At 54.6% G+C, this 26,749-nt stretch overlaps 1 protein-coding gene across 1 annotated transcript in view; it reads left to right on the top strand.

Annotated features, from left to right (window-relative positions):
• The first annotated feature begins 3,590 nt into the window (after positions 1-3,590).
• LOC116950601 (sodium/potassium/calcium exchanger 2-like) overlaps positions 3,591-26,749 on the top strand; it is a 61,779-nt gene continuing 38,620 nt past the window's right edge. Inside the window, exons 1-3 of the mRNA XM_032968506.2 lie at positions 3,591-3,663; positions 5,084-5,114; positions 15,259-16,284. Of these exons, the coding sequence (XP_032824397.2) occupies positions 15,364-16,284 (921 nt within the window). The 5' untranslated portion in view covers positions 3,591-3,663; positions 5,084-5,114; positions 15,259-15,363. The remainder of the gene's footprint in view (positions 3,664-5,083; positions 5,115-15,258; positions 16,285-26,749) is intronic.

Consider the following 26,749-nt stretch of genomic DNA (forward strand, 5'->3'; position numbering starts at 1 on the left):
TATTCAATCTCCTGGCTCCGCCAATTGGGGTTTGGCCAGGAGACGTCATAGACGCCTGGCCCCCCGGGGCCTCCGGCACAAGCTTAGTTGTTACATATTTCAGTTTAATTCGTAGTTTCGTGGTAATTAATTGAAGGTGGAGGGGTTACCAGCCCCTCGCACCCGTCCAGAGCCCCCGTTTAGCCCCTGTGGTGGACACATATGCCGTGAGGTGAGGAGCCAATCAAAATTGGATCTCCCCCCACAGCGCTGTCCACGACAGAGTTGCCCGTCCGGCACCGCGAGGAGGTAGGGGGTTGTTTTGCCGGACGGGAAACCCCGGAGGACCTGGAGAAAAATCCACGCCACCATGGAGAGAAAGAGAGACACACACACAAACTCCAAATATACAGCAAGCGTCAGGGTCGGGATCGAACCCACGACCTCCGGCATACCAGGTGAGGTCACACTCCACCCCCCGTGCCCGGAGTTCGTCCTGGCCACGTACGGTGAATGTGTCGCACGGCCAGGGACATCGATTGTTCAATTAATCTCGGAATCAGCAACTGTTGACCCCCCCCGTACGTCCTCGGTAAAAAAGAAGCCCTTCGGACGCGCGCGCTGTGTTTACAATACGGCGCAAGTGTCCCCGCGTATGTGTCAGTGCGATTATTGATGACTTTACTCGATGCACTCAAAACGCTGATGTGTTGGATGACGACATATTCTGCTTTCGTCTGGGTGTCTCAGTAGCGGAACTGTGTAGCAAAGTGCTTCCTAATAATTGCGCAGAAGCCACAAATAAATACACAAGTACTCTGCATGCATTTGATTCGGGGGTGGGGGGGGGGAAGGGGTGTTGGGGAGCAAGCAATCTGAACTTTGAGTACGTGACAATGCAGTGGCTGTACGCACGGTGGCATTTTAAAATATATTAATCACAGCCCCTTTCCCGACTTTCGTAAATCACCGAGAGACACGCAAAGCCCAGATATACAGCGGGCATCGTCAGGCTCGGGATCGAACCCACGACCTCCTGCATACCAGGCGAGGGAGTTAACAGTTTTGTTTTTGTTTTGTTCACCGCTGAAGCAGCAGCAGCAGCAGCAGCTGACCAATCGTTGCAGTTTTGTTTGGTGGTCCACGCTGAGTGCGCGCTGCGGGCTCAGCCGCAGCGATAAAGCCATCATCACCATCACTCAGCGCCGGTAATGAAGTACATCCCCACGTCGGCGGGCCTCGGAGACAATTGCCGCCGCGGCGCAACGCAAAGCAGCCGCTAATGATGCCGTGGACGCAGTAACGGGCGTGCAGCAGTGAGCAGGAGGAAGCGCCGAGGTGCCGCGATGGTGAAACACGCGAACACGGTGGGGGGGGGGGAGCTTTGTGTCCTCGTCGAGCTGCTGCTGCTGCCCGAGCCGTCTGTCACGTTTACTGAAATATTCCCACACGCGCGCGCCCTCTCCTTCAACCTCCGCGCGGTGCGAGCGGGTATTTATTGTACGGTGCATCGATGATGATGATGATTATGGTGGTGGGGATGCTGGGACCGGTTGTTGTTGTTGTTGTACTAGTGCAGCTGAGCTCCCGAGTGGCGAAATCGTGGATTGATATTCCACAGTTGAGATGGCATCGTCGGCATTGTCTTAATGATCACCGTCATCGTCATTGTCATCATACTTATCTTTAACGACAATGACTATGACGATGATGACGTCATCATCATCGTCATAGTCATTGTTATTGTTGCCGTCACACTTCATTGTGATTGCAGTGAGACGGCAACAATGACGATGATGTTGTCATCATCATCGTCATAGTCATTGTCATCGTCATAGTCATTGTCATCGTCATTGTCATCACGGTCACTGTGTTTGCCATCATTATCGTAATCATTATCACCATCGTCGTTATCACGGAAACACTCGAAAATTGGCCGATAACGCCTCACTATATCGAGGACCGCAGTGCTTGGGCAATTGTTGTTTGTTACTTTTTGTAAGTGTGTGTGTATGTTGAACTTCTTTAGCGCCGTGCGTAGCCAACCGTGCTCTGAATCAAAGTCGGCTTGGGCAGGACACGTCGCTCGAAGGGATGGTGACCGACGGTCAAGAACCATAACGGAATAGCAGCCGAGGGATGGAACGCGTCCGAGAGGACGGACTCGCGTCGGGGGAGATGGAGCGGTGAGATCGCTCCGTGGGGATGCGTTGTCGCGTCGCAAGATCGGCGGCTTGGTGACGGTTTCAACCAGCGGTGGATTGATAATAGCAGACCACGATATTTTTTTATATATTCCTCACCGGAGGAACGGGGATTCGGTTTATATCTTCCCACCACGGCGATGCCGGAACGAGAAGCGGCCATCGGTGTTGCACTCAGAGGGAGGCTCAGTTGGCAGCCGGTGTCGTGCGTTTGCGCCCTCAACTCGAAATGGCAACAGCCTTGGCGGAGTGGGGGGCGGAGGGTGGAGCCAGGGGGGGAGGGGCTGTCCCGAAGAGAAATGGTAAACTCTTCCTCCTCCTGCTGCTGCTGCTCGCAATGACGCGGCCGCGTGCTGCTGCTGCTGCTTCTCGCTGGAGGGAAATCCCCGTCACGTGCCGAGCGTGACGCACCCCACCACAACCACCCCTCTTGCATCCCCAAACATCGCCATCACCTCTAAACTCCTCCAGCTCCATCGCTCCTCCTTCTCCTCCCTCACTCCCTCCCCGCTCTTTGGCCCTACCCCTAGACTCCTTCCAGCAGCGCCACCACTGTTTGTTTGATCCTAACACCCGGCAAGCCCGCCCCACCACCACCTCCCCATCTCTCTTCTCTCTCTCATCCTCCTCCTCCTCCTCGTACACAGACGCATCATCCCCGCCTATCCAGCACCACCCCACCACCACCCACCCCCCCCCCCCCCCGTGCGCATAGCCGCTGCCGCCGCGTGGCGGATCCGCGCGCGTGCCTCGCTTAGTAACCACAACCACCACCACTAACAGCAGCAGCAGTAGCAGCAGCAGCGGCGGAGGCATCAGCGACATCAGCCAATGGCTTCGGAAGCTCGCGGGCTCGCTTGATCGTCCTTCTCATCCCAAAGTCTGCGTTAGATGCAGAGACGGGAGCCGTCCCGCGTCGCGGATTCCGCTGGTCCAGCACCGAGCGCATAGGATTCGATTTTCGTTGTTGTTGTTGCGTGAGCAGAGTAATTTGATAATTGGTTCGCTCGTAGTAATTAATTTATAAAAAATATATATATAATCGTCGTCGTGGGTCGGCTTCGTCCTTGTAACTTATGAAAAGAATCACGGGACGGGATCGGCTGGCTCTGTCGGCACAGGTGTTAATTGTCACGCGATGTCAATCAGAGCGACGTTTTTTTACACGAAATGTTGTTAGTTAATAAATAAGAATAATAATGTAACAATAAAATCGCACCTACCTAGAGCAAATGTAAAATCGCGACGTAATTTTTTTTTTTAATCGGATCGAGTCAAAAGCAATCTGGGAAGAGAGTTCGCGTGTTAATGACGTTCAGTTTTCACAGCGGCTGCACTGACGAACCCGTAAGGAGTGCTCTGAGCACAGAAGACGTTCACTTTGGGGGGAATAGTTAGGCGCAAGGCTTGAGCCGGACGTAGTTTGTCCTCTGCTGTATTCGCGTGTGCGGGTGAACCTTGAGGCAGCGATCATTGAGAGGTAAGCTGCGTTGCTCGTGAATTCATGGCATCGCACACTCATCATCATCATCGCCGCCGCCGCCGCCGTCATCACTGCGGGAGTGTGAAGGACAGCTAAGATCGCCGCCACCACCGCTGCTTGCAGTGTAGGAGACGGGGAGTCGTGGAGAACACACGGCTTCGAGGTAGACAGCAGAGAGGGAGGGAGCGTGGTGACAGGGAGAGACATGCAGAGTGTAGGGGACGCACTGAGAAGGACCTAGACACGGACAGACGAGGAGAGTGAGAGACAGCGATAAGAGAGTGAGACGCACACGCAGAGACAGAGAGATACCGACACACACGCAGGCAGTGGGCAGAGGCGGACACGGAGAGTCAGGGACAGCACACGGTGAAGGCAAGGTGAAGGCAAGGTGAAGGCAGGCAGACGGAGACTGAAGCTCAGACGGGACATAGGCTGCGCGACTCAACCAGCAAGAAGGACAGCACCACCAGCACCACCAGCAGCACCACCACCAGCACCACCAGCACCACCAGTAGCACCACCAGCACCACCACCAGCACCACCAGCACCACCACCAGCACCACCACCAGCACCACCAGCAGCACCACCAGCACCACCAGCACCACCACCAGCACCACCAGCAGCACCACCAGCACCACCACCAGCACCACCACCAGCACCACCACCACCAGCACTACCACCACCAGCACCACCAGCAGCACCACCAGCACCACCACCACCAGCACCACCACCAGCACCACCACCAGCACCACCACCACCAGCACCACCACCACCAGCACCACCACCAGCACCACCAGCACCACCACCAGCACCACCAGCAGCACCAGCACCACCAGCACCACCAGCACCACGACCACCAACACCACCACCACCAGCAGCACCAACAGCGCTCAATCAACCCCGCGGAGGAGACAGAAAGAGAGTGGGGGGGGAGGCGGTGGTGGTGGTTGCAGAGTCCTGGGCCCTCTGTGATCGCGATCCCTCGACCTCACGCGGGGAGAGAGGAGAGAGAGGGGGGGGGAGAGTCAAGGAGGTGAGAGCGCTGTAGTGCAGTGGCTCCCGTCCCGTGCTGTCCTGCCCCGTACATCATCATCATACCACCATCATCATACCACCATCATCATACCACCATCAGCGTCGTCATCATCGTCCCTCTCGTTTGCCTTGACGTAGTTATTACCCTCCCATCCCACCGGTCATCCCTCCCTCCCTCCCTCCACGTCGACCCGGTCATCGGGGGATGAAAAAGGGAGAATCCCCACCCCCCCCCCCCCACCACCACCAAAAGGCACTCTGCGAATCCGCTTGCCTCATGCATCCGACGTGAGAGGAGGCGCGTGGCACCTGACGAGGAGGGAGCTGCCCTGAGCCCCTGGACCCCACCCCCCACTCCCCACTGTCTCTGCCCTTGAAGTCTGCTGCACCGGCGTCTGCTACCCCCCGCTGTGAGTCCGCCACGCACCTTTGCTCCAGGTACACAAATCGCGCGTTTGCGATTTCCTCCTCTCTTCTCTCCTCCTCTCTCTCTCCTCTCCTCCTCTCTCCACCTCTCTCTCGCGTTGAGGCCCTCACGCCAATTCGCCCGCGCGCTGCGTCCGGCGCAAAATAAAAAGATGTGTGGGGGGGGGGGGGTGTTTGGAGATCCGCACGCGCGCGCGCACGTACACACGACCTACGTGCGTGCGAATTTACCGTTCAGTGATGTGTATATTGCACGTGCGCGTGTGGGGAGCGGTGGTGCAGCGGCTAGCGCTACGCCGCGCTACGAACCCGGCGACCCCGGGCTCGATTCCCGCTCACGGCAAACACCCAGAGACGATTATCTGAACCGGTCCTAGAGGCCAAATGAGTACCTGGTGCGATGTCTAATAAACATCGCCACTGGGGAGACAAAGGCGGCCGGACGTGGTGCTGACCACCCACCCCTTCGTGCGCCGTGCCGGCCTTTATAGGCGCTCGCTAACAGCACTTGCCCCAACAGTCTGTTAAGGCTATACGGGGGATCTTTGTACGGCCTTGCACACAACCAACGTATAAACTGAGCCCCTTTGTAAATCTACTGCTGGATGAGGACGTCCATCACCCCCCGCCCGCGCGGTGCGCTGCGTCGGTGTCTTTCCCCCGCACCTCCGATGAGCACGGTTGTCTACGTACGGTGCGAAAGAAGTTCAACATGCGTACACATACACGCGTACATCGGTGGCGGCAATTTTGACCGTAGACTCGCCACGCTACGATACTCGCATCAAACTTAAAGCACGATCACAGCGATGCCCTTTAATTGAGCAGGGAAAAAGCCTGACTGAGCATCTCGACTCGTGTTCACGTAGGGGAGGGAGGGGGGGAGTCTCCTTCCTGCATTGGGATGTTTGACGATGTCCATCCGTCAGTGCGCGCGCGTGTGCGCGTGCGTGGCTTATGTCGGTTTGTGAACATCGCCACTGGGGGAGGCAAAGGCGGCCGGGCGTGGTGATGCTGGCCACCGGTCCCACCTCGTGCGCCGTGCCGGCCCTCGTAGGCGCTGCTGTTTCGCTGACAGCACTTGCCCCAACAGTCTGCGAAGAGGCTACACGGGGGAGCTTTGTCGTTGCCTCGTGGCATGCGCCGTGCATGCGAAAACACGGGCGCAGCGCGGACGTGGCACGTGACCGCGAGGTGGTTCTGACGCTGGTGAGCAGAAGAGGTGATTTTAACGATGTTATTTTAACGATGTGATTTTAACGAGGTTGAGGCTCAGTTGGCTGGGTGGCTGCAGAGACTTGGGAGCCGCTACCGCTGTGACAAAAACAAAACAAAGAAAAACCCCCGAGTTCGAATCCAGGCTGCTGCCCGGGATTAAACCGGGTTCTCCATTGTCGTGAGTGACTACACATCGCAGCTCTCGCTTAACAATCTTGGTGGGGGGGGGGGGGGTTTGACCGCCGTGCGAACGTCAAGTGGCAGAGCGCATGAGTTGACAAAGCGCTGCACGTCCTCCACTGTGTGAAGCAGAGGTCGCGTGAAGGCACATTGGTAGGTGGCTCTGCGACAGCCACTTCTGCCTTGGGCTCTCCGAACGCGAGCGGGGAGGGTGGGGGGGGCTCGGCAGCGATAACGGGGTTCCTTCCAGCGATCGCGACACGATCTGGGGACGTTAGCGCGACTGTGGATCTCGTCGTCGTGGGCGAGCGCACTGTTTGTTCGTCTCTGCTTCATCCGTAGCGCTCTGGTTTCACGACTTGCCGCACTCCATGTGGCCGTCGTTATGGCTGCTTGATGTAGACGCAGAGCGACGTCTGCACCGTCACGCTCAGGTGGGTCGAGCCACAGAGAGCCGCGTCAGCAGCGGCGGAGTGTAAATCCCCGTGACGACGTCTCCGTCGTATTTTGTGCATCTCGGGGCATTGCGTTGTCACGCGTTGCGCTACGGGTCTGTTCTGGACGACCCCAGTCGCACCACTATTGCTGGAGAGTGTTGAATTTGCCATTTGTGCAAAAAACACATGTGTTGCAGGCACAACAATGCCCTCGCCCCCCCCCCCCCCCCCAAAGAAAGAGAGAGAGAGGCGTCCGCGGATTAACATCTTTAACATATTCTAGATTTGAAGCTTTCGTGACTGCAAGGATCCATACCCTTTGGTTCTATTCGGTAAAGTCACGTAGGTAAAAAATAAAACAACAAAAATCACAACGTTTCGGCCACAACACAAGTGGCTTTCATCTTTAACATATCTTCTTTGGTTCTTTCGGTAAAGTCACGTAGAATGAGAATAAAATAATAAAATAACACAATAAAATTCTCACGACGTTTCGGCCACAACACAAGTGGCCTTCTTCAGGTGAAAGGACCAAACCTGTCGGGACGACAGAACTTCAAACGCTTTGAATCGAAATTTAAAAAATCTTTAACATATTCAATATACGGAGGACATTCTACCTTCGACGCGTAATTCCTCGCGTGGTTACCGAACCTGCCGCGTTCATTACGCGGTGCGCCTAGAGGAGCCCTGTTGCTCGCGTCCTAGAGACGCGACACGTTGGGGAATCATCTGCCGTGGTGCAGGTGTCACTCGCGCACATCGCCACTTGTGAATTGAGCTCATCGATTGCTGCCCACACTATGGCGAGACCTTTACAATTACGCAACGCATGCACGTGTGCGTGTGTGTGGTGTGTGTGGTGTGCGTGTGTGGTATGGGGAGCGGTGGTGCAGCGATTAGCGCGCTGCGCTACGAACCCGACGACCCGAGTTCGATTCCCGCTCACGGCCAACACCCAGTGACGATTATCTGAACCTGTCCAGGGCCTCCCCTAGGTCGACTCAGCCTCAAATGAGTACCTGGTGCGGTGTGTAAACATCGCCACTGGAGAGACGAAGACGGTCGGGCGTGGTGCTGGCCACCCACCCCCTCGTGTACCGTTCCGGCCTTCATAGGTGCTCGCTAACAGCACTTGCCCCTACAGTCTGTTAATAGATGCCCAGGACTGATTTCAGATAATTGTCACTGGGTGTTGACAATGAGCGGGAATCGAACTCGGGTCGCAGGGGTTCGTAGCGCTACCCGCTACCCCCCCCCCCCAAACAACACACACAAAGACAAATACAAAGATCCCCCGTATAGCCTGAACAGACTTTTGGGGGCAAGTGCTGTTAGCGAGTAGCACCTGTGAAGGCCGGAACGGCGCACGAGGGGGTGGGCGGCCAGCACAACGCCCGGCCGCCTTTGTCTCCCCACACACACGCACCCCTTGTCGTATGTACAGTAAGGTCCAGATGTCTTGTGACTCCAATCCCACCCCAATGAATTGACCCCTAAAATGTTTTTCCTTTCCATATAAATTTCTGTCTTAAAAAAAACCTTCAAAAAAATCAATAAGTTTTATTGAATAAAATAGGAGGGGGGGGGGGGGTCACAAGACATGGACAGGACCACCCCTAGTACAGGACTGTATATCGGAGTACTACAGCAGCGGTCAACAAAACACGCTTCTGGCTTCTCAGCACGAGCCTCCTGGATTCGTTCGCCGGTCGTAGCGTTTTTGAAGGCGGAGTTCGGTACAAAAACAACAGCAACAACAACAACAACAAAACCGAAACCAGGGGGGGAGCACCACCCACCAACCGCAGACAGCCCAAGCTCTGCGGCCTTCCATATAGTAAGATGGTTTCAGGCAATCGATGAGTTGTTTATACACGCGGGAGGCAACCAGCGTGCGAGGGGGAAACGCTCTATCCCGTACAGACAGAATGGGTGGGAGATCAGTCCACGTCTTCTGCACCGCCTTCTTCTGGCTGCTCCTCATTGCCCACGGGAAGGGAGTTTCACACAAAGTCTGTGCGATCCTCCAACCTTCGCTGCTGCCACGTCAGTGCTGGATTGCAGGCGTGCGTAGCCACCACTGGCCGGCTGATAACTTAGGCGTGGTGGGTACGTTTGATGAGTTGAGGTCGGTACGGGGAGAGCAGTGGTGCGGCGGTTCTCACGCTGAGCAATGATCCTGGGGTCCCTAAGTTCGATTCCCAGGACGGTCGCCACGTGTCCGGGTTTAGCTCAGTCCGAAAACTGGCCGGGGTTCATCAGACAGAGATCTAGTAACCGGCGTTGTCTTGAACTTTAATACGGGATGCTGCGCATGTAGTGGTGATAATAGACCTGGGTCGGTGGCCTTCATTGCAAGGCCCCACGGGCCACGGGCGGGCCCCTGGTGGCCTTTAGTGCGGCCCTTGGCATGCGGCCACCCGACAAAACACAAAGAGTGAAGTTACCCCCCATCATCATCGTCGTCGTGCTCCCGTGAAACCCAACGGTGGTTTCAAATTTGTGGCGGCCCTCACACTGATGATGTCTTGTCGGCGAAAGTGGCCCCGCACTATGAAAATTAGTGAAGAAACACTGAGCTGGGCAGACTGAGAGACATGTCTGGGTTTGGTCTGTATGTATGTTGAACGTCGTTTGCACCGTGCGTAGCCAAACGTACTAATCAGAGGTCTACAATGGAAACGAGGGAGACCATAATTTCCAACCACGGCTAACATCAGCGGCGAGTGATACCACTGGTCGGTGAGATGAGCTATGATCCAACAATTCTCATAGTCAACAATGTGTGTGGAGGACTTCATCCAGCAGCGGATTGGCAGAGGCCTGTAACATTTAAGACACGGGCTTTTGGGCCAGATTAAGTTGTTGCACACTGCAGGGACAGGGCGTCGAGAGCAATTGGTGGCTGGGAGAAGCGAGTTTCAGACTACAACACTTGAGAACCCAGTTTACTCGCTGGCGGTTGCCGGGATTGGTCAAACTCTGACCTCTGGGCCACTCGGCGACTTCTATATCACAGGTTTTTTGTAAATCCTCGCTTTGGTCATTTCCATGTAAAAATGTAAAAGGTATCTGGGTCAGGAATGGAACCGTAACTTCAATGCTTGCTGGCCCAGTAGGGATGAGAAAATATATCACAGGTTTTCGTAAATCATCGCTTTGGTCATTTCCATGTAAAAATGTCAAGGTATCTGGGTCAGGAATGGAACCGTAACTTCAATGCTTGCTGGTCCGGTGGGCCGGAGCAAATGCTTGGACTTAGCTGCCCCGCATTATCGCAATATTTTACAACCGCTATAACATTAATCCCGGAGCAAGATGTTTTTTGTTACTTTGCCGTAAATTCCGTAAACATGTGGGGGATTTTTTTCCCCCTGTCGCGTGGCAATGCTTTGGCGTTCTTGTCGAGGTTCGAGGCGTGGCTCGTAAATATCGCCTTAACCCCGGGGGGAGGCGGGGTGGTGGTGGTGGGGGGCCTTTGTGGCGACGAGACGGTGATTTACTCAAGTAGGGAAAACAAAACTATAATGCATTTTCACCGGCGGCTGTGATTATAAATTTCAAAATGCCACCGTGCGTACTGCCACTGGATTGTCACATCCTCAAAGTTCAGGTGGCTTTCCCCACCCAACCCCCCCCCCTCCCGAATCAAATGCATGCAGAGTACGTGTTTATTTATTTGTGGGTTCTATATAATTGTTGGGAAGCACTCTGCTACACAGTTCCGCTACTGAGACACCCAGACGAAAGGAGAATATCTCGTAATCCAAAACATCAGCGTTTTCAGTGCATCGAGTAAAGTCATCAATAATCGCACTGACACACACGCGGGGACACTTGCACCGTATTGTAAACACAGCGCGCGCGTCCGAATACACCTCGCGATGATTGGGGCACTGGGAGGGCTTCTTTTTACCGAGGACGTACGGGGCGGGGGGGGGTCAACAGTTGCTGATTCCACGATTAATTGAACGATCGATGTCCCTGGCCGTGCATCGCATTCACTGCATGGTATGCAGGAGCCCATGGGTTCAATCCCGACCCTGACGACCGTTGAATATTTGGAGTTTGCGTCTCTCTCCCCCGTGGTCGCGTGTTTTTTTTGCCAGATCCTCCGGTTTTTCCCTCCACATTCAGAATCAACGTCGCGCGTTTAGAGCATTTGGCTGCAATAAATGTCCACGTGATGATAAGCCACTTCGTGGAGCTATCATTTGTAAGGGCCAGGTCGCTTCTGAAAAAGATCTACGTGGCTCAGTGGGGCCTTGCCTGGTAAATCAAAAATATCATGGGACCTGCTTTAACATCTTAACACCTATTTTGTTGCCAGAAAAAAGGGGAAAAACCTATTAACATTAAAAAAAATTGTTTAGTTAAAAAAAAAAACCTCCAACACCGTTCATCGGACGCTTGTTGCAACTGGACCGGCGGAGTTTAATGAGGTGTGATTGTTGGACTATTTATATTATTTTAGAAAATGCACTTATTGTTGTTGTTTATCTTCTTGCATTTATTGGCCGTCCAGGTGGGTGGTGGGGGGCAAAAACACTTTGCCGTGGAGTGAAACCGATGGGTCCGATTTTGTGCTGCCATTTTCACTCGGTGTTTAAAGTCGTCCGAAAAAAAATATCTACATGCACCGGAACGTTATTGTACTCCACAATGGTGTTATAGAGCATTTAATATACATTATATACTACGCAATTTAGTCTCGTGCATTTAACATACATTATATACTACGCAATTTAGTCTCGTGCATTTAACGTACATTATATACTACGCAATATAGTCTCGTGCATTTAATATTATATATTACACAACAATATGAATGTCTGGTGACGTTGAATGAGTCACTGCAGCGCGTGGCGCTGGGAGATTGGTCGACAATGTGATTGGGGGTAGCAGCCCGTTCTACCAGTTGGACCTGTGGGCGAAGCACGGAGCCTTCTGGAGGATCCAGAGCGGTGCGGGGCCGAGAGCGGAACCTGGCCACGCTCCGACTCATAGTCGGGGCTGCCGCCATCTGGAGTGGAACTCGTCGTGCTGCCGTGGTCGTGGTCCTCGCCTCTTCGAGCTGTGGGTCTGGCAGCATGTTGGCCGTCCTGACCCGGTATGGAGTTATCCCCTATGGCTGTGAAGGCCGGAATAAACAAGAGAGAGAGAGAGACTCCTACGAGTGTCTCTGAATTAGTACACTACAAATGTGCGATACAATATAATTTCGCGCATTCAATTTCCATCCTATGCTACACGATGTAACCTCGTGTATTTAAACTGCATTATATAGTGGACGACATTCCATTGTATTTGATGGACATTATACACCAGCTTGCCTGACTCGTGCATGTACCACACGCTCTCTGAACGATGTAACGGAGCCCAATAGTCCACTGCGAATGCGCATTAAACAAAAAGTGCCTTCCTCTCACGGCCATTCAGAATCATCAGAATCTTTATTTAGACTGGAGGAACCCGATGAGCTGTGAAGCTCTTTTGCACAGACGTCTTGGCGATGCGCTGCACTTGGGCGGCATCGCGATGCATATCCCGCCACCCCCCCATTTTTTTGAGCCACCTCTCTCCTCTCACCGCTCTCTCTCTCTAGCTTGTTGCAAGTCTGTCCAAGTTTAAGTCTGTGAGCCATGCGAAAGCTTCGGGAGTGGCGCGACTAATACTGCTCAGTCCCGCCGGAGAGCGGGCGTAGAGTGCGGTTGTTCGCGATGTGGTCCATTGTCTGGTTTGGGTGGCCGCAGTCGCACCCTGGGTTGTCTTTAATTCTCTGCTTGTGGAGGAGGAAGAGGTGTGCGCAGCGACCTGTTGCTGTTCTGAAACGAGGTTGACGGAGCACCACAGTTTTCATGGCAGATCAACGCCGTGCATAGCAATCGCCGCTGGGGCATCCGTACGTTGTTGCTATTTGTTTTCCTGCCGGCTTTTGCGCACTTTGAAACATCGCCGAAGCGGTCCCTTCTCTCTCCTCTCTCTCTCTCTCTTTCTCTTGGAGAAAAATTATTAACCGGGGCGTTAATCTGCATTTTACGGCGTCGTCCGCCTGCCAGCACATCATCACCGCATTCCTCGTCTGAGCAGTGAACATCTCAATCAGGCGCGACTTGTTTACCGAGAGCCAAGTTGCGCTCGTCAATGAATCCGTCCATCCCCGTTCATTAACTGATTTGCTACTTTAGCGAGAGAGGCAAGCGAGCGCTTGCCGGGCGCGAGGCCCTCGACCACGAAGATCGCTCCGGCCACGGAGGGAGAAGCCGTTACTTCACCCTCGAATGTGAGGGGCATCCGCCGGATTCTCCGGTTTTCCTCCCACGTGCAAATCGCTCCTTTGATGGAATTGGGCCAAGCATCCTAAATGCAGGACCCTCCTGGAAATGGGTCTTGGGACTCAGTGAGGCTTTCCTGCGTAACTATATGGAATAATCACGATTTATGTGATCGCTGTCTTAATACATCCATAATAGAGGTGTTTTTGGGTTATATCGTATAAATATATAAACGTATCGTTAAACCCGCCACCACCCGACACAGCCAATTAGTAAAGTTTGTCACGTAAACAAAACATGCCAATTCGTTACATGCCAAAACGAATTACATACCAAAACGACTTGGCATGTTTTTGTTTACGTTACAAACCTTACTAATTGGCGGGTTTAATGACACATTTATATTTACACGATCTAATCCAAAAGCCTCTATGGATAATATTGGTCACGAAAGCCTACGTATTAAACTGTACGTATGTTGAACTTATTTTGCACTGTACGTAGCCAACCGTGCTAATCGGAGGTGTGGGGAAGGACAAGAGTGGCGCAGGGGTTTTGCACACTTCGCTGTGAACCCGGCGGACCTGAGTTCAATTCCTGGCCACAGTTAACGTCAGCGACGAGTGATATCTGAGGCGGTCCTGGTTCGCGCCCATGCCAGCGTGGTGAAGAATGTTCACACAACCGGCATGGCCGACACGGCATGGGGAGGGCCTCCATCCAGCAATGGGGCTGACAAAGGTCTTTACATTTTTCGTATTTTTTTTAAATAATTATTACCGTCACCATCAACGTATTTGTAGACAACCGATTAAAATTTAAGTCGCTCCTACAATAAATGCTTAATGCATTGAAAAAGGAATAAATTAATACCGGCACAAATTAAACGGTCGTGTTTTGTTACTATGTAAGGACAGTACGGGGCGATGTAGGGACAGTACGGCTCCCCGTTACTAATTAACGTAACAGGAACAGACAGGGTCACGTTGGGGTAATGTGGGACCTAAGTGGTCGCTAATAATGATTGATGCGACAAGCGTTTACAGGGTCGCGTGAAGGGCGTAAATTGTAATAAGGGCAGAGACAGACAGGGCCAGGTGCGGTGAGAGAGGGTTCGGGAATAGGGGCGTGGCCGGGTCGTGAGGGGGATAAAAGCCGGCGTGAACCGGGGCTCTGGGCTGCTGTTGTGGGGGCACTGCCGTCGCCGTCGTCACCTGGGAGCGGGTCGTCTTCATCATCCTGCAGTGGGCACCTTGTCGTCTTGGAAGGATCGAGTTACGTTGTCTCAGAATAGAGTTATCTGAGTTACCCAAGTGTGTATAGTCACTCCCGGTTACTCGTTAAGTTATCAGTGAGTTGGCGGACTTTATTCATAATAAATATACATATAACTGAACAAGACGGTGTCTCTGAGAGCTACATTACACGTGGAGAAAAATAAAATCCAGTTTCATTGCCCTCACTTCAAATCACATTTAAAGTTCTCTGTGTGACCGACTTGAGCATCATCGAAAACCGCCCAGAAGCAGCAGCAGCTGACGGAGTTGAGAGCGTTTTAGCGATATATCCACGCAAGGTGCCAGAGCCGCACTTCCTCCCACCAGCGGAATGACCTCAAGTCGACGGGAATTTTTTTTCCCCCATCTGCCATGCAACTGTGAGACCTTTAACTTGTGCGCCAGCCCCTGATAAATTTCGGGGGGGGCTGGAGGGAAGGGGTGGAGGTGGGGGGAGTGGGCCTCATACCCCCCTGCTAGCACGGTTGACTCCGTTCGGTGCGAAAGAAGTTCATGCTAAATTCTTACAGCTGAGACAAAAAGATCGTTGGCAGAAAATCGAGCGCAGTGACGCGATGGGCTGTGGGGGGGGGGTTGCGGACAGCCAGAACGGAATGCATGGCAGACAAAAGCAGATTAACCGTGCCGTCGCGAAATCTGTTCAAAGTTTCGCGTTGTGTTGAAAGTTTGTTTAACATTCACTGTGCCGTGCCCACCCTCCCTCTCCCCCGCTTTAAGCGAGGTCACGCCACGAGGTCATCGTTTAGAGCTGGTGCTGGTGGTGATTGGCGCGCGCCCTCGCGTGCCGCGCTCGCGGTGCTGCCCCCCGCGCCGGTCGCCCCCATGGCGGCGCGCGGCTGCCACCGCAGCCTCCGCCGGCGTCTCCAGTTCCGCCTGCGCCGGCTCCTCTTCCTGGCGGTCGCTATCGCGGGCGCCTCCGCGCTCTCGCTGGCGCTCGCCTCCCGCTCGGACGTCGCTGGCGCCCCCCGCCGACCGACGTCCCTGCCGACCGACGGTCACCCCGGCGGCCCGTCTCCGGATCCGGAGGGCGAGCGGCGGGGCGCGGGGCCGGCGCCGCGCCGGAGGGTCCTGTCCGTAGCGTGGGAGCACGGCTCGCGGGCAAATTCGTCGCGGGGAGAGGGCGGGCACGGAGCCGGCGTCGGCAACGGCAGCGCCGGCGAGCACCAGCAGGGCGAGTACCCGCAAGACATCTTCTCGCTGGAGGAGCGGCGGCGAGGCGCCGTGGCGCTCCACATGCTCGGCATGATGTACATGTTCATGGCGCTCGCCATCGTGTGCGACGAGTTCTTCGTGCCCGCGCTCGGCGTCATCACCGACAAGCTGGCCATCTCGGACGACGTCGCCGGCGCCACCTTCATGGCGGCGGGCGGCTCGGCGCCGGAGCTCTTCACGTCGATGATCGGCGTCTTCATCTCGCACAGCAACGTGGGCATCGGCACCATCGTGGGCTCGGCCGTCTTCAACATCCTCTTCGTCATCGGCATGTGCGCCGTGTTCTCGCGCGAGCTGCTCACGCTCACCTGGTGGCCCATCTTCCGCGACGTCTCCTTCTATGTGCTCGACCTGCTCATGCTCATCATCTTCTTCCTCGACAACAGCATCGCGTGGTGGGAGAGCACGCTGCTGTTGGGCGGGTACGCCTCCTACGTCGTCTTCATGAAGTACAACGCGCACATCGAGGCCTGGGTGAAGGCGAGGCTGCCCCGCAGCAAGGCGACGCGGAGCAACGCCAACGGCGACAAGGCAAGGCGCGCCACCACTACCGCCACCACTACCACCATTGCCACCACCACCGCCACCACCACCACCACTAGCACCACCACTACCACCATTGCCACCATCACTACCACTAGCACCACTGCCACCCCCAATAATGCCACCGCTACCGCCACCACCACTACCGCCACTGCCACCACCACCCCCAACACTGCCACTGCTAACACTGCTACCAACGCTACCACCACTGATACTGCTACCGCCACCACCTCCACCGCCACCACCACCGCCACCCCCAACACTGCCACTGCTAACACTGCTACCAACGCTACCACCACCACCGCTAATGCTACCGCCATTGCCACCACCACCACCACCGCCACCACCCCCAACAATGACACCGCTACCACCACCACCACCACCGCTGCCACTGCTGCCACCACCACCGCTACCACCACCACCACCACCGCTACCACTACCCCCAATACTGCCATTGCTAACACCGCTACCACCATCGCTACCACCAACACCACCGCCACCACCGCAATCCTGGAGATTGAACAACTTTGATGGTATATTTTAAGAAATATAAATATTAATAGTACAAGCTTAGCGGAAACGGGTGGCGCACGTGTCACAATACCGTAGGAACTTTTTTTAAACGGTAATGGAATCAACTTGAAGAAGTTAAATGATGTTCCGTTGAAAATTAAATGTCTGTGTGTGTTTGTGTTTTTGTCGTAAATCATTGTTAACGTGACTACCAAACATCGCCGTGAGTGTCCACCGTGTGGACAGAGTCAGTGATTTGGGAAAGCGACGTCAAGCCGCTCATCCTCGCAGCAGCGGCGTCTGGCTGGCCATCGAACAAAGACGGTCACCGCATCGCACGGCGCTTTCAGATGCGCTTCGGCTGCCGTCTGGAACGCTCTTCCTTCCGATTATTAGGAAGACACTGGGGCTTTGCACTTTAAAAAAATCATCTAGACTGACAAAGTCATTTCTTTGGAACTGATTTTTTTGTGTTTAGTTTGTTGCCCATCGCCCGCACCTCCGATTAGCACGGTTGGCTACGTAAGGTGCGAAAGAAGTTAAACGTACGCACACGCACAAAGCCATGGCCGGGTCGCATGACGGACCCGCCCTCCTGAGGGTATGGGTTTTGCACCCGGGAGAAGGAAGCGGCCGAGCGGAGGATCAGAAGGAGCGAGCTGCAGACTGCCCGGGGAGCCAGAGGACAAGGGTCGACATCTCATCCCGTGGATCGTGACCTGGGGTCTAATAAACACGGCACCTCGGCTTAGTCTGGCAGCGGGGAACATCGCTTAACGGGATCGGGGGATGGGGAATGCACACAACCTGTGTGTGTGTGCGTGGCACGGTACAGTCGGTGGTGTTGAAGAGACGTTGAAGAGACGTTAAAGAGACGTTGAAGAGACGTTGACGAGACGCCATGGTGCTCATTTTGACTGCAAGGATTCCGAAGGGTGTTGCCTAAACAAGGGGGGGGGGGTCTACCCCCTCACCCCCCGTACCACTACGTGGCCGCCAGGAATTGCTGAAGCGGAGGATACGGGATGCTTACCGGATTATACCAAAACAAAGGAAATCCAACATCACGCTCATTTTTGTTGTTGTTGCTGCGCGGGCTTAGAGCCAGCAGCAATGATGTCACCCTCGCAGCCGAGGGGATTAAACTCCTGTTACGGAACAGACGAAAGGGGGCGATTTGGGGCTTAGATTTGCATTTAAGTTTCGTCATTGTTGTTGGTGGTGGTGTTGATTCAGCGGAATATCGGATTGTGCTCCAGACGCCGGTCATTAATTCCCTCCTTGCTGCCACTTGCACGCGTGTGTCCATTCATCGTGGTCACGTGCGGGGGGGGGAGCAGCCTTTCAGCCTTTGCGAGCGATCACACGAAGCGGTCTGAACCGCCTCGTTCGTGCCAAACGTCGAGAACGATCTGGGTAGAGGCGAGCAGGGTGGCTTCGGCGGGGGTGGGGGAGGGGTCAGAGCGATGAGCTGCAACCACTGAAATCCCCGGGTTCGAATCCGGATTCCAGCTGCCCAGCAATGAATCGGCGTTCTCAAGCGCAGTTCGGGGGGGTCCGATGGTCTCGGGCCGGTCACCATTTCACTCGCGTGGAGTCCCGTAGACTCGCGCGCGTAGACCGAGTTGCGATTAAAGCGGGTTCTCAATTTGTAGTGAATTGGTGCTCTGAGTCCGGTCGCCAATGACTGCAAAGAAAATAAGTCGTCGCATTGCATTCGCTTCTGCATTTCATTTGGCCTTGAATTCCAGATCTAAAAAAATAAAGAAAAAATGATTCTGTTTGAAAGTCATGCGGCGAGCGGGTGGGAGAGCGCTGCCCTCCGGTGCCCGGACTTTCGAGGTCTCCTCGAGGGATCTCGGAGGTAGCTCTGTGACACCCGCTTCCGTGGGCCGTTCTCCAACACACGAAGGGGTTGCGCCGCTCGGCTTAGCGTCGAAAACCAGAGGAACCGGAGAGAATCCACCGCTCACACGAGGTGGGTAACACCCAAAGGTCCGCACGGACGGATTCAATAATCCATTCGTTCAATGATATCTCGAGGCCCACGTCACAAGCGTGTACACTGCATGGAGGAATGTCGCGCGGTATGTTTCTGGGTCACGCGTTTCTGTGTCGCGCCACAGCCATGGCGAGAGAGATATACTGGATGTAGTGTGCCGGGTGCGGATATATTGTCGGGCTCGCTGGTAGAGGCTGGACGAGGTGTAAAATGATCTCCGGGTCCCCGACTCGGCTGCAATGGAAGGTCCGGCGTGACAGCCGGGAGAGCGAACTTCATTGCCCCACCACCACCGAAACTGGCGCGACTCTGCAACGACAGACGCTGGGGGGCGGGGTGGGGGGCTGGTGGGGCTGGGGGGGGCTGGGCGGGTGTTTGAGCCCTGGGCCCCCGCGTAGCGCCACGCAATTCCCCATGATTCACGTCGAGATTTTGAGGGGGGCGTTCAATGCGGTGCCATCACGCGGTGTGGTGGCGGTCACGCGGTGTCGTGGCAGTCACGCGGTGTCGTGGAGGTCACGTGGGGTCGTGGCGGTCACGTGGGGTCGTGGCGGTCACGCGGTGCCGTGGCGGTCACGCGGTGATGTGGAGGTCACGCGGGGTCGTGGCAGTCACGCGGTGTCGTGGAGGTCACGTGGTGACGTGGAGGTCACGCGGGGTCGTGGCGGTCACGCGGTGTCGTGGCGGTCACGCGGTGTCGTCGAGGTGACGCGGTGTCTTGGCAGTCACGTGGTGACGTGGAGGTCACGTGGTGTCGTGGCGGTCACGCGGTGTCGTCGAGGTGACGCGGTGTCGTGGCAGTCACGTGGTGACGTGGAGGTCACGTGGTGACGTGGCGGTCACGCGGTGCCGTGGCGGTCACGCGGGGTCATGGTGGTCACGCGGTGTCGTGGCGGTCACGTGGGGTCGTGGCGGTCACGTGGGGTGTTCGTGGATGACCGTCTTCTGTTTGCCTCCCTTCTCATCCTCGGGCTCTCTTCGGGGCAATAACCGATCGTGTTGACGATCCTCACACTCAGCATCCACGTGAACGTGATCATTACGGTAATGGTTCGTGATAATGACAGCAATTGATAATAATAATTAGAAAAATATCCTACATAAACAAAAACAAAAATCACCCGTATAGCTTTAACAGACTGTTGGGTCAAATGCTGTTAGCGAGCACCTATGAAGGCCGGCACGGCACACGAGGGGGTGGGTGGCCAGCACCACGCCCGACCGCCTTTGTCTCCCCAGTGGCGATGCTTTTTTTTTACGCACCGCACCAGTTTCTCATTTGAGGCTGAGTCGATCTGGGGGAGACCCAGCACCGGTTCCGATAATCGTCACTGGTGTTGACCGTGAGCGGGAATCGAACTCGGGTCACCCACCCACACACAGCCACATGCGCGCACCGATTGATCAAAGAATTCAAGCACAACCAAAGGCACCTTCAGGAACATCCAGGGGCTCATTGCTGTTGTACATTTCAAGTTTATTTTGTGTAACTAGGTGGGAACTCCCGAGACCAGGATAGAGTCTCATCTGCAACAGTGACCCGGGGCATTTTTCTGCCAGTCAGCAGCGATTTTCTCTCCTGTGTGTGTGTGATCTCAATTTAGTAACTTGTTGTGGGGAGCGGTGGTGTAGCGATTAGCACGCTGCGCTACGAACCCCGGCGACCCGAGTTCGATTCACGCTCACGGCCAAAAGCAGCGACGATTATCTGAACCGGTCCTGGGCCTCCCCTCGGTCGACTCAGCCTCAAATGAGTACCTGGTGCGGTGTGTGAAACATCGCCGCTGGGGAGACAAAGGCAGCCGGGCGTGGTGCTGGCCACCCACCCATGTGCCGTGAAGGCCTTCGTAAGAGTATATAGGGGATCTTTGCCTTTTATTTCAATTGAGTAATTTGCCGTGTCGTTTTCGAATTAGCCAAACGTGGATATCTGGCGCTGGTGGCACACAAATGGCCTCCTCTTCCAAATGATGTCAGGGGATCTGTAGCGTTGGCTGTGAAGCAGACGGCTCGTAGAGTATCATTATTATCATCATTATCATGGCACTGTTATTAGACCCGCAGTGATAATCAGGGCGGCCGCTTGATTCAAACCACGAACCCCTTCCAACAACGAGCAGGGAGGCCGTGTCACCTTGTAAGGAAGCTCACGGAAGCCAGACGAAAACCCAAACTAAACTGTTATTTTTTGCACGCTTTCTTTTAACTCACTCTGTTGTTGTTGTTGTTTCCTCAAATCTTGTAACTAAATTTTAACCCACTTCCCAATGTGGTATCGACTGCAAACCTGGTATACTTATGTCATACTGATGACAATACTATATTCTATCATTAAAAAAAAATATTTTTTAAACATTCTTTTTGTATATGTTATGTTTCGGCTTGGGTCTAATTGTCCACGGTCAACTGACGTCGGCTGTAAATCACCACGGGTCCCCTTACGTTGTGGCAAGCTTCGGGACCACTTCCTGGAGTCGTGGAGTTCTTCCATTACTTGTACATTTGATAAAAGCGTGTTTTTTTTGTTAAATATTACTTTTATTGTACAAAGGTAAGACCCCCACTGAACCGCCACGCAGCTCCGTTATTCCGAAGCCACCCTGGCGATCACAAATCACAGCAGCTCGGCGAAGTGGCTCATCACCACGTGGGACATTTGCGCCAGTCCAACGCTTCACGAACGCACGTTGCGAAGTCACCTTTCGTGATTGTCCGGGTTCGATGCTGATTCCGGAGGCTCAGAGGGCCAAACGAAAGCACCCCTAAGGCCTCTTAATGTTCAAGCAGAGTGCACAAAGCTCGCAGAGCCAGCAGACGAAGGGCACCATCTGTGATTCGCATTGTAAACGTGGACAGTGTGTTGGCATTGTCACCGTGTCAGTGACGTGTCGGGGCGGTCATCACGCAGCTGTGTGATTCCGCCGGCAAAGAGTGTGCGGTGCAAAGGGACCGTGCATACATGACGTCACGCACCTAGGAGGGGAGAGGGGGGGGGTCAGACATTTGTGACGATGTGTGACGATGGGGGGGGGGGTGAGAAATGTGACGTCACATCAAAATGCGCAACTTTTAATAAATATAGACAACACGTTCTATTTAATTAAATAGACGTTTTAATAAATGTTTTCTCCTGCAACATCAGAGTGCAGAGCCACATTAAACATGCATTACAATGACAATAGTTTAAAGCGATTTGAAGCATGTTTTATTTTCAAAATGGAAATATGGTTATGGGGGGGGGGGGCAGAGCTTTGTGACGTCATATTTGAGGGGGGGGTCTGACTTTTTGTGACGCCGTGTGACGAAGGGGGAGGGGGTCAAAATCCTTCAAAATCGTGTGACGTCATATATGGACGGCCCCAAAGTGAGTGGTGAGTGTCAGTGTCTGGTGAGTGTCTTAGTGGTGAGTGTCAGGCGGGTAGTGACTGTCCGGTGGGCGGTGAGCTTCGGCTGAATAGTGAGTGTCAATCAGAGTTGTTGTCTGTAAAATGGGGAGTGTGTCTGGTGAGTGGTGAGTGTCTGGTGAGTGGTGAGTGTCTGGTTGAGTGGTGAGTGTCTGGTGAGTGGTGAGTGTCTGGTGAGTGGTGAGTGTCAGGTTGAGTGGTGAGTGTCTGGTTGAGTGGTGAGTGTCTGGTGAGTGGTGAGTCTCTGGTGAGTGGTGAGTGTCAGGTTGAGTGGTGAGTGGTGAGTGTCTGGTGAGTGTCTGGTGAGTGGTGAGTGTCTGGTGAGTGGTGAGTATCAGGTTGAGTGGTGAGTGTCTGGTGGGTGGTGAATGTCAGGTTGAGTGGTGAGTGTCTGGTGAGTGGTGAATGTCGGGTGGGTGGTGAGTGTCTGGTGAGTGGTGAGTCTCTGGTGAGTGGTGAGTGTCAGGTTGAGTGGTGAGTGGTGAGTGTCTGGTGAGTGTCTGGTGAGTGGTGAGTGTCTGGTGAGTGGTGAGTATCAGGTTGAGTGGTGAGTGTCTGGTGGGTGGTGAATGTCAGGTTGAGTGGTGAGTGTCTGGTGAGTGGTGAATGTCGGGTGGGTGGTGAGTGTCTGGTGAGTGGTGAGTGTCTGGTGAGTGGTGAGTGTCTGGTGAGTGGTGAGTGTCTGGTGAGTGGTGAGTGTCAGGTTGAGTGGTGAGTGTCTGGTGAGTGTCTGGTGAGTGGTGAGTGTCTGGTGGGTGGTGAGTGTCTGGTGGGTGGTGAGTGTCCGGTGAGTGGTGAATGTCTGGTGAGTGGTGAGTGTCTGGTGAGTGGTGAGTGTCTGGTGAGTGGTGAGTGTCTGGTGGGTGGTGAGTGTCTGGTGAGTGTCTGGTGAGTGTCTGGTGAGTGGTGAGTGTCTGGTGAGTGTCTGGTGAGTGGTGAGTGTCTGGTGAGTGGTGAGTGTCAGGTTGAGTGGTGAGTGTCTGGTGGGTGGTGAGTGTCAGGTTGAGTGGTGAGTGTCTGGTGAGTGGTGAGTGTCTGGTGAGTGGTGAGTGTCTGGTGAGTGGTGAGTGTCAGGATGAGTGGTGAGTGTCTAGTGAGTGGTGAGTGTCAGGTGAGTGTCTGGTGAGTGTCAGGTTGAGTGGTGAGTGTCAGGTTGAGTGGTGAGTATCTGGTGAGTGTCTGGTGGGTGGTGAGTGTCTGGTGAGTGGTGAGTGTCTGGTGAGTGGTGAGTGTCTGGTGAGTGGTGAGTGTCTGGTGAGGGGTGAGTGTCAGGTTGAGTGGTGAGTGTCTGGTGGGTGGTGAATGTCGGGTGGGTGGTGAGTGTCTGGTGAGTGGTGAGTGTCTGGTGAGTGTCTGGTGAGTGGTGAGTGTCAGGTTGAGTGGTGAGTGTCTGGTGAGTGGTGAGTGTCTGGTGAGTGGTGAGTGTCTGGTGGGTGGTGAGTGTCTGGTGGGTGGTGAGTGTCCGGTGAGTGGTGAGTGTCTGGTGAGTGGTGAGTGTCTGGTGAGTGTCTGGTGAGTGTCTGGTGAGTGGTGAGTGTCAGGTTGAGTGGTGAGTGTCTGGTGAGTGGTGAGTGTCTGGTGGGTGGTGAGTGTCAGGTTGAGTGGTGAGTGTCTGGTGGGTGGTGAGTGTCAGGTTGAGTGGTGAGTGTCTGGTGAGTGGTGAGTGTCTGGTGGGTGGTGAGTGTCAGGTGAGTGTCTGGTGAGTGTCAGGTGAGTGGTGAGTGTCAGGTTGTGGTGAGTGTCTGGTGGGTGGTGAGTGTCTGGTGAGTGGTGAGTGTCAGGTGAGTGGTGAGTGTCAGGTGAGTGGTGAGTGTCTGATGAGTGGTGAGTATCTGGTGAGTGGTCAGTGTCTGGTGAGTGGTGAGTATCTGGTGAGTGTCTGGTGAGTGGTGAGTGTCTGGTGAGTGGTGAGTGTCTGGTGAGTGGTGAGTGTCTGGTGAGTGGTGAGTGTCAGGTTGAGTGGTGAGTGTCTGGTGAGTGGTGAGTGTCTGGTGAGTGGTGAGTGTCAGGTTGAGTAGTGAGTGTCAGGTGAGTGGTGAGTGTCTGGTGAGTGGTGAGTGTCTGGTGAGTGGTGAGTGTCTGGTGAGTGTCCGGTGAGTGGTGAGTGTCGGGTTGAGTGGTGAGTGTCTGGTGAGTGGTGAGTGTCTGGTGAGTTTCTGGTGAGTGGTGAATGTCTGGTGAGTGTCAGGTTGAGTGGTGAGTGTCAGGTTGAGTGGTGAGTGTCTGGTGAGTGTCTGGTGAGTGTCAGGTTGAGTGGTGAGTGTCAGATTGAGTGGTGAGTGTCTGGTGAGTGGTGAGTGTCTGGTTAGTGGTGAGTACCCAGAAAACAAAACGCCCTCGGTGTGAGTACACGAGGTGTGAGTACACGAGGCGTGAGTACACGAGGTGTGAGTAGCACGTGGGGTGTGAGTACACGAGGTGTGAGTACACGAGGTGTGAGTGCACGAGACGTGAGTACACGAGGTGTGAGCACACGAGGTGTGAGTACACGAGGTGTGAGCACACGAGGTGTGAGTACACGAGGTGTGAGTACACGAGGCGTGAGTACACGAGGTGTGAGTTCACGAGGCGCGAGTACACGAGGTGTGAGTACACGAGGTGTGAGTAGCACGTGGGGTGTGAGTACACGGGGTGTGAGTACACGAGGTGTGAGTACACGAGGCGTGAGTACACGAGGTGTGAGCACACGAGGTGTGAGTACACGAGGTGTGAGCACACGAGGTGTGAGTACACGAGGTGTGAGCACACGAGGTGTGAGTACACGAGGTGTGAGTACACGAGGCGTGAGTACACGAGGTGTGAGCACACGAGGTGTGAGTACACGAGGTGTGAGCACACGAGGTGTGAGTACACAAGGTGTGAGCACACGAGGTGTGAGTACACGAGGCGTGAGTAGCACGTGGGGTGTGAGTACACGAGGTGTGAGTACACGACTTGTGAGTACACGAGACGTGAGTACACGGGTTCTGAGCACACGAGGTGTGAGTACACGAGGTGTGAGTACACGAGGCGTGAGTACACGAGACGTGAGTACACGAGGTGTGAGTACACTAGGTGTAAGTAGCACGTGGGGTGTGAGTACACGAGGTGTGAGTACACGAGGTGTGAGTAGCACGTGGGGTGTGAGTACACGAGGTGTGAGTACACGAGGCGTGAGTACACGAGGTGTGAGCACACGAGGTGTGAGCACACGAGGTGTGAGTACACGAGGTGTGAGCACACGAGGTGTGAGCACACGAGGTGTGAGTACACGAGGTGTGAGCACACGAGGTGTGAGTACACGAGGCGTGAGTAGCACGTGGGGTGTGAGTACACGAGGTGTGAGTACACGACTTGTGAGTACACGAGACGTGAGTACACGGGTTCTGAGCACACGAGGTGTGAGTACACGAGGTGTGAGTACACGAGGTGTGAGTACACGAGGCGTGAGTACACGAGACGTGAGTACACGAGGTGTGAGTACACTAGGTGTAAGTAGCACGTGGGGTGTGAGTACACGAGGTGTGAGTACACGAGGTGTGAGTAGCACGTGGGGTGTGAGTACACGAGGTGTGAGTACACGAAGCGTGAGTACACGTGGTGTGAGTACACGAGGTGTGAGTAGCACGTGGGGTGTGAGTACACGAGGCGTGAGTACACGAGGCGTGAGTACACGAGGTGTGAGTACACGAGGTGTGAGTACACGAGACGTGAGTACACGAGGTGTGAGTACACGAGGCGTGAGTACGCGAGGCGTGAGTACACGAGGCGTGAGTACACGAGGCGTGAGTACGCGAGGCGTGAGTACACGAGGTGTGAGTAGCACGTGGGGTGTGAGTACACGAGGCGTGAGTACACGAGGTGTGAGTACACGAGGCGTGAGTACACGAGGTGTGAGTACACGAGGTGTGAGTACACGAGGTGTGAGTACACGAGGCGTGAGTACACGAGGCGTGAGTACACGAGGCGTGAGTACACGAGGTGTGAGTACACGAGGTGTGTGAGTACACGAGGCGTGAGTACACGAGGCGTGAGTACACGAGGTGTGAGTACACGAGGTGTGAGTACACGAGGTGTGAGTACACGAGGCGTGAGTACACGAGGCGTGAGTACACGAGGTGTGTGAGTACACGAGGTGTGTGAGTACACGAGGTGTGAGTACACGAGGCGTGAGTACACGAGGCGTGAGTACACGAGGTGTGAGTACACGAGGTGTGAGTACACGAGGTGTGAGTACACGAGGTGTGAGTACACGAGGTGTGTGAGTACACGAGGTGTGTGAGTACACGAGGTGTGTGAGTACACGAGGTGTGTGAGTACACGAGGTGTGTGAGTACACGAGGTGTGTGAGTACACGAGGCGTGTGAGTACACGAGGTGTGTGAGTACACGAGACGTGAGTACACGAGGCGTGAGTACACGAGGCGTGAGTACACGAGGTGTGAGTACACGAGGCGTGAGTACACGAGGCGTGAGTACACGAGGTGTGAGTACACGAGGTGTGTGTACACGAGGTGTGTGAGTACACGAGGTGTGTGAGTACACGAGGTGTGTGA

Source organism: Petromyzon marinus, chromosome 40 (assembly GCF_048934315.1).
Source record: "Petromyzon marinus isolate PM22_M1 ecotype Great Lakes invasive population chromosome 40, UKy_Petmar_22M1.pri1.0, whole genome shotgun sequence".
Lineage (NCBI taxonomy): Eukaryota > Metazoa > Chordata > Hyperoartia > Petromyzontiformes > Petromyzontidae > Petromyzon > Petromyzon marinus.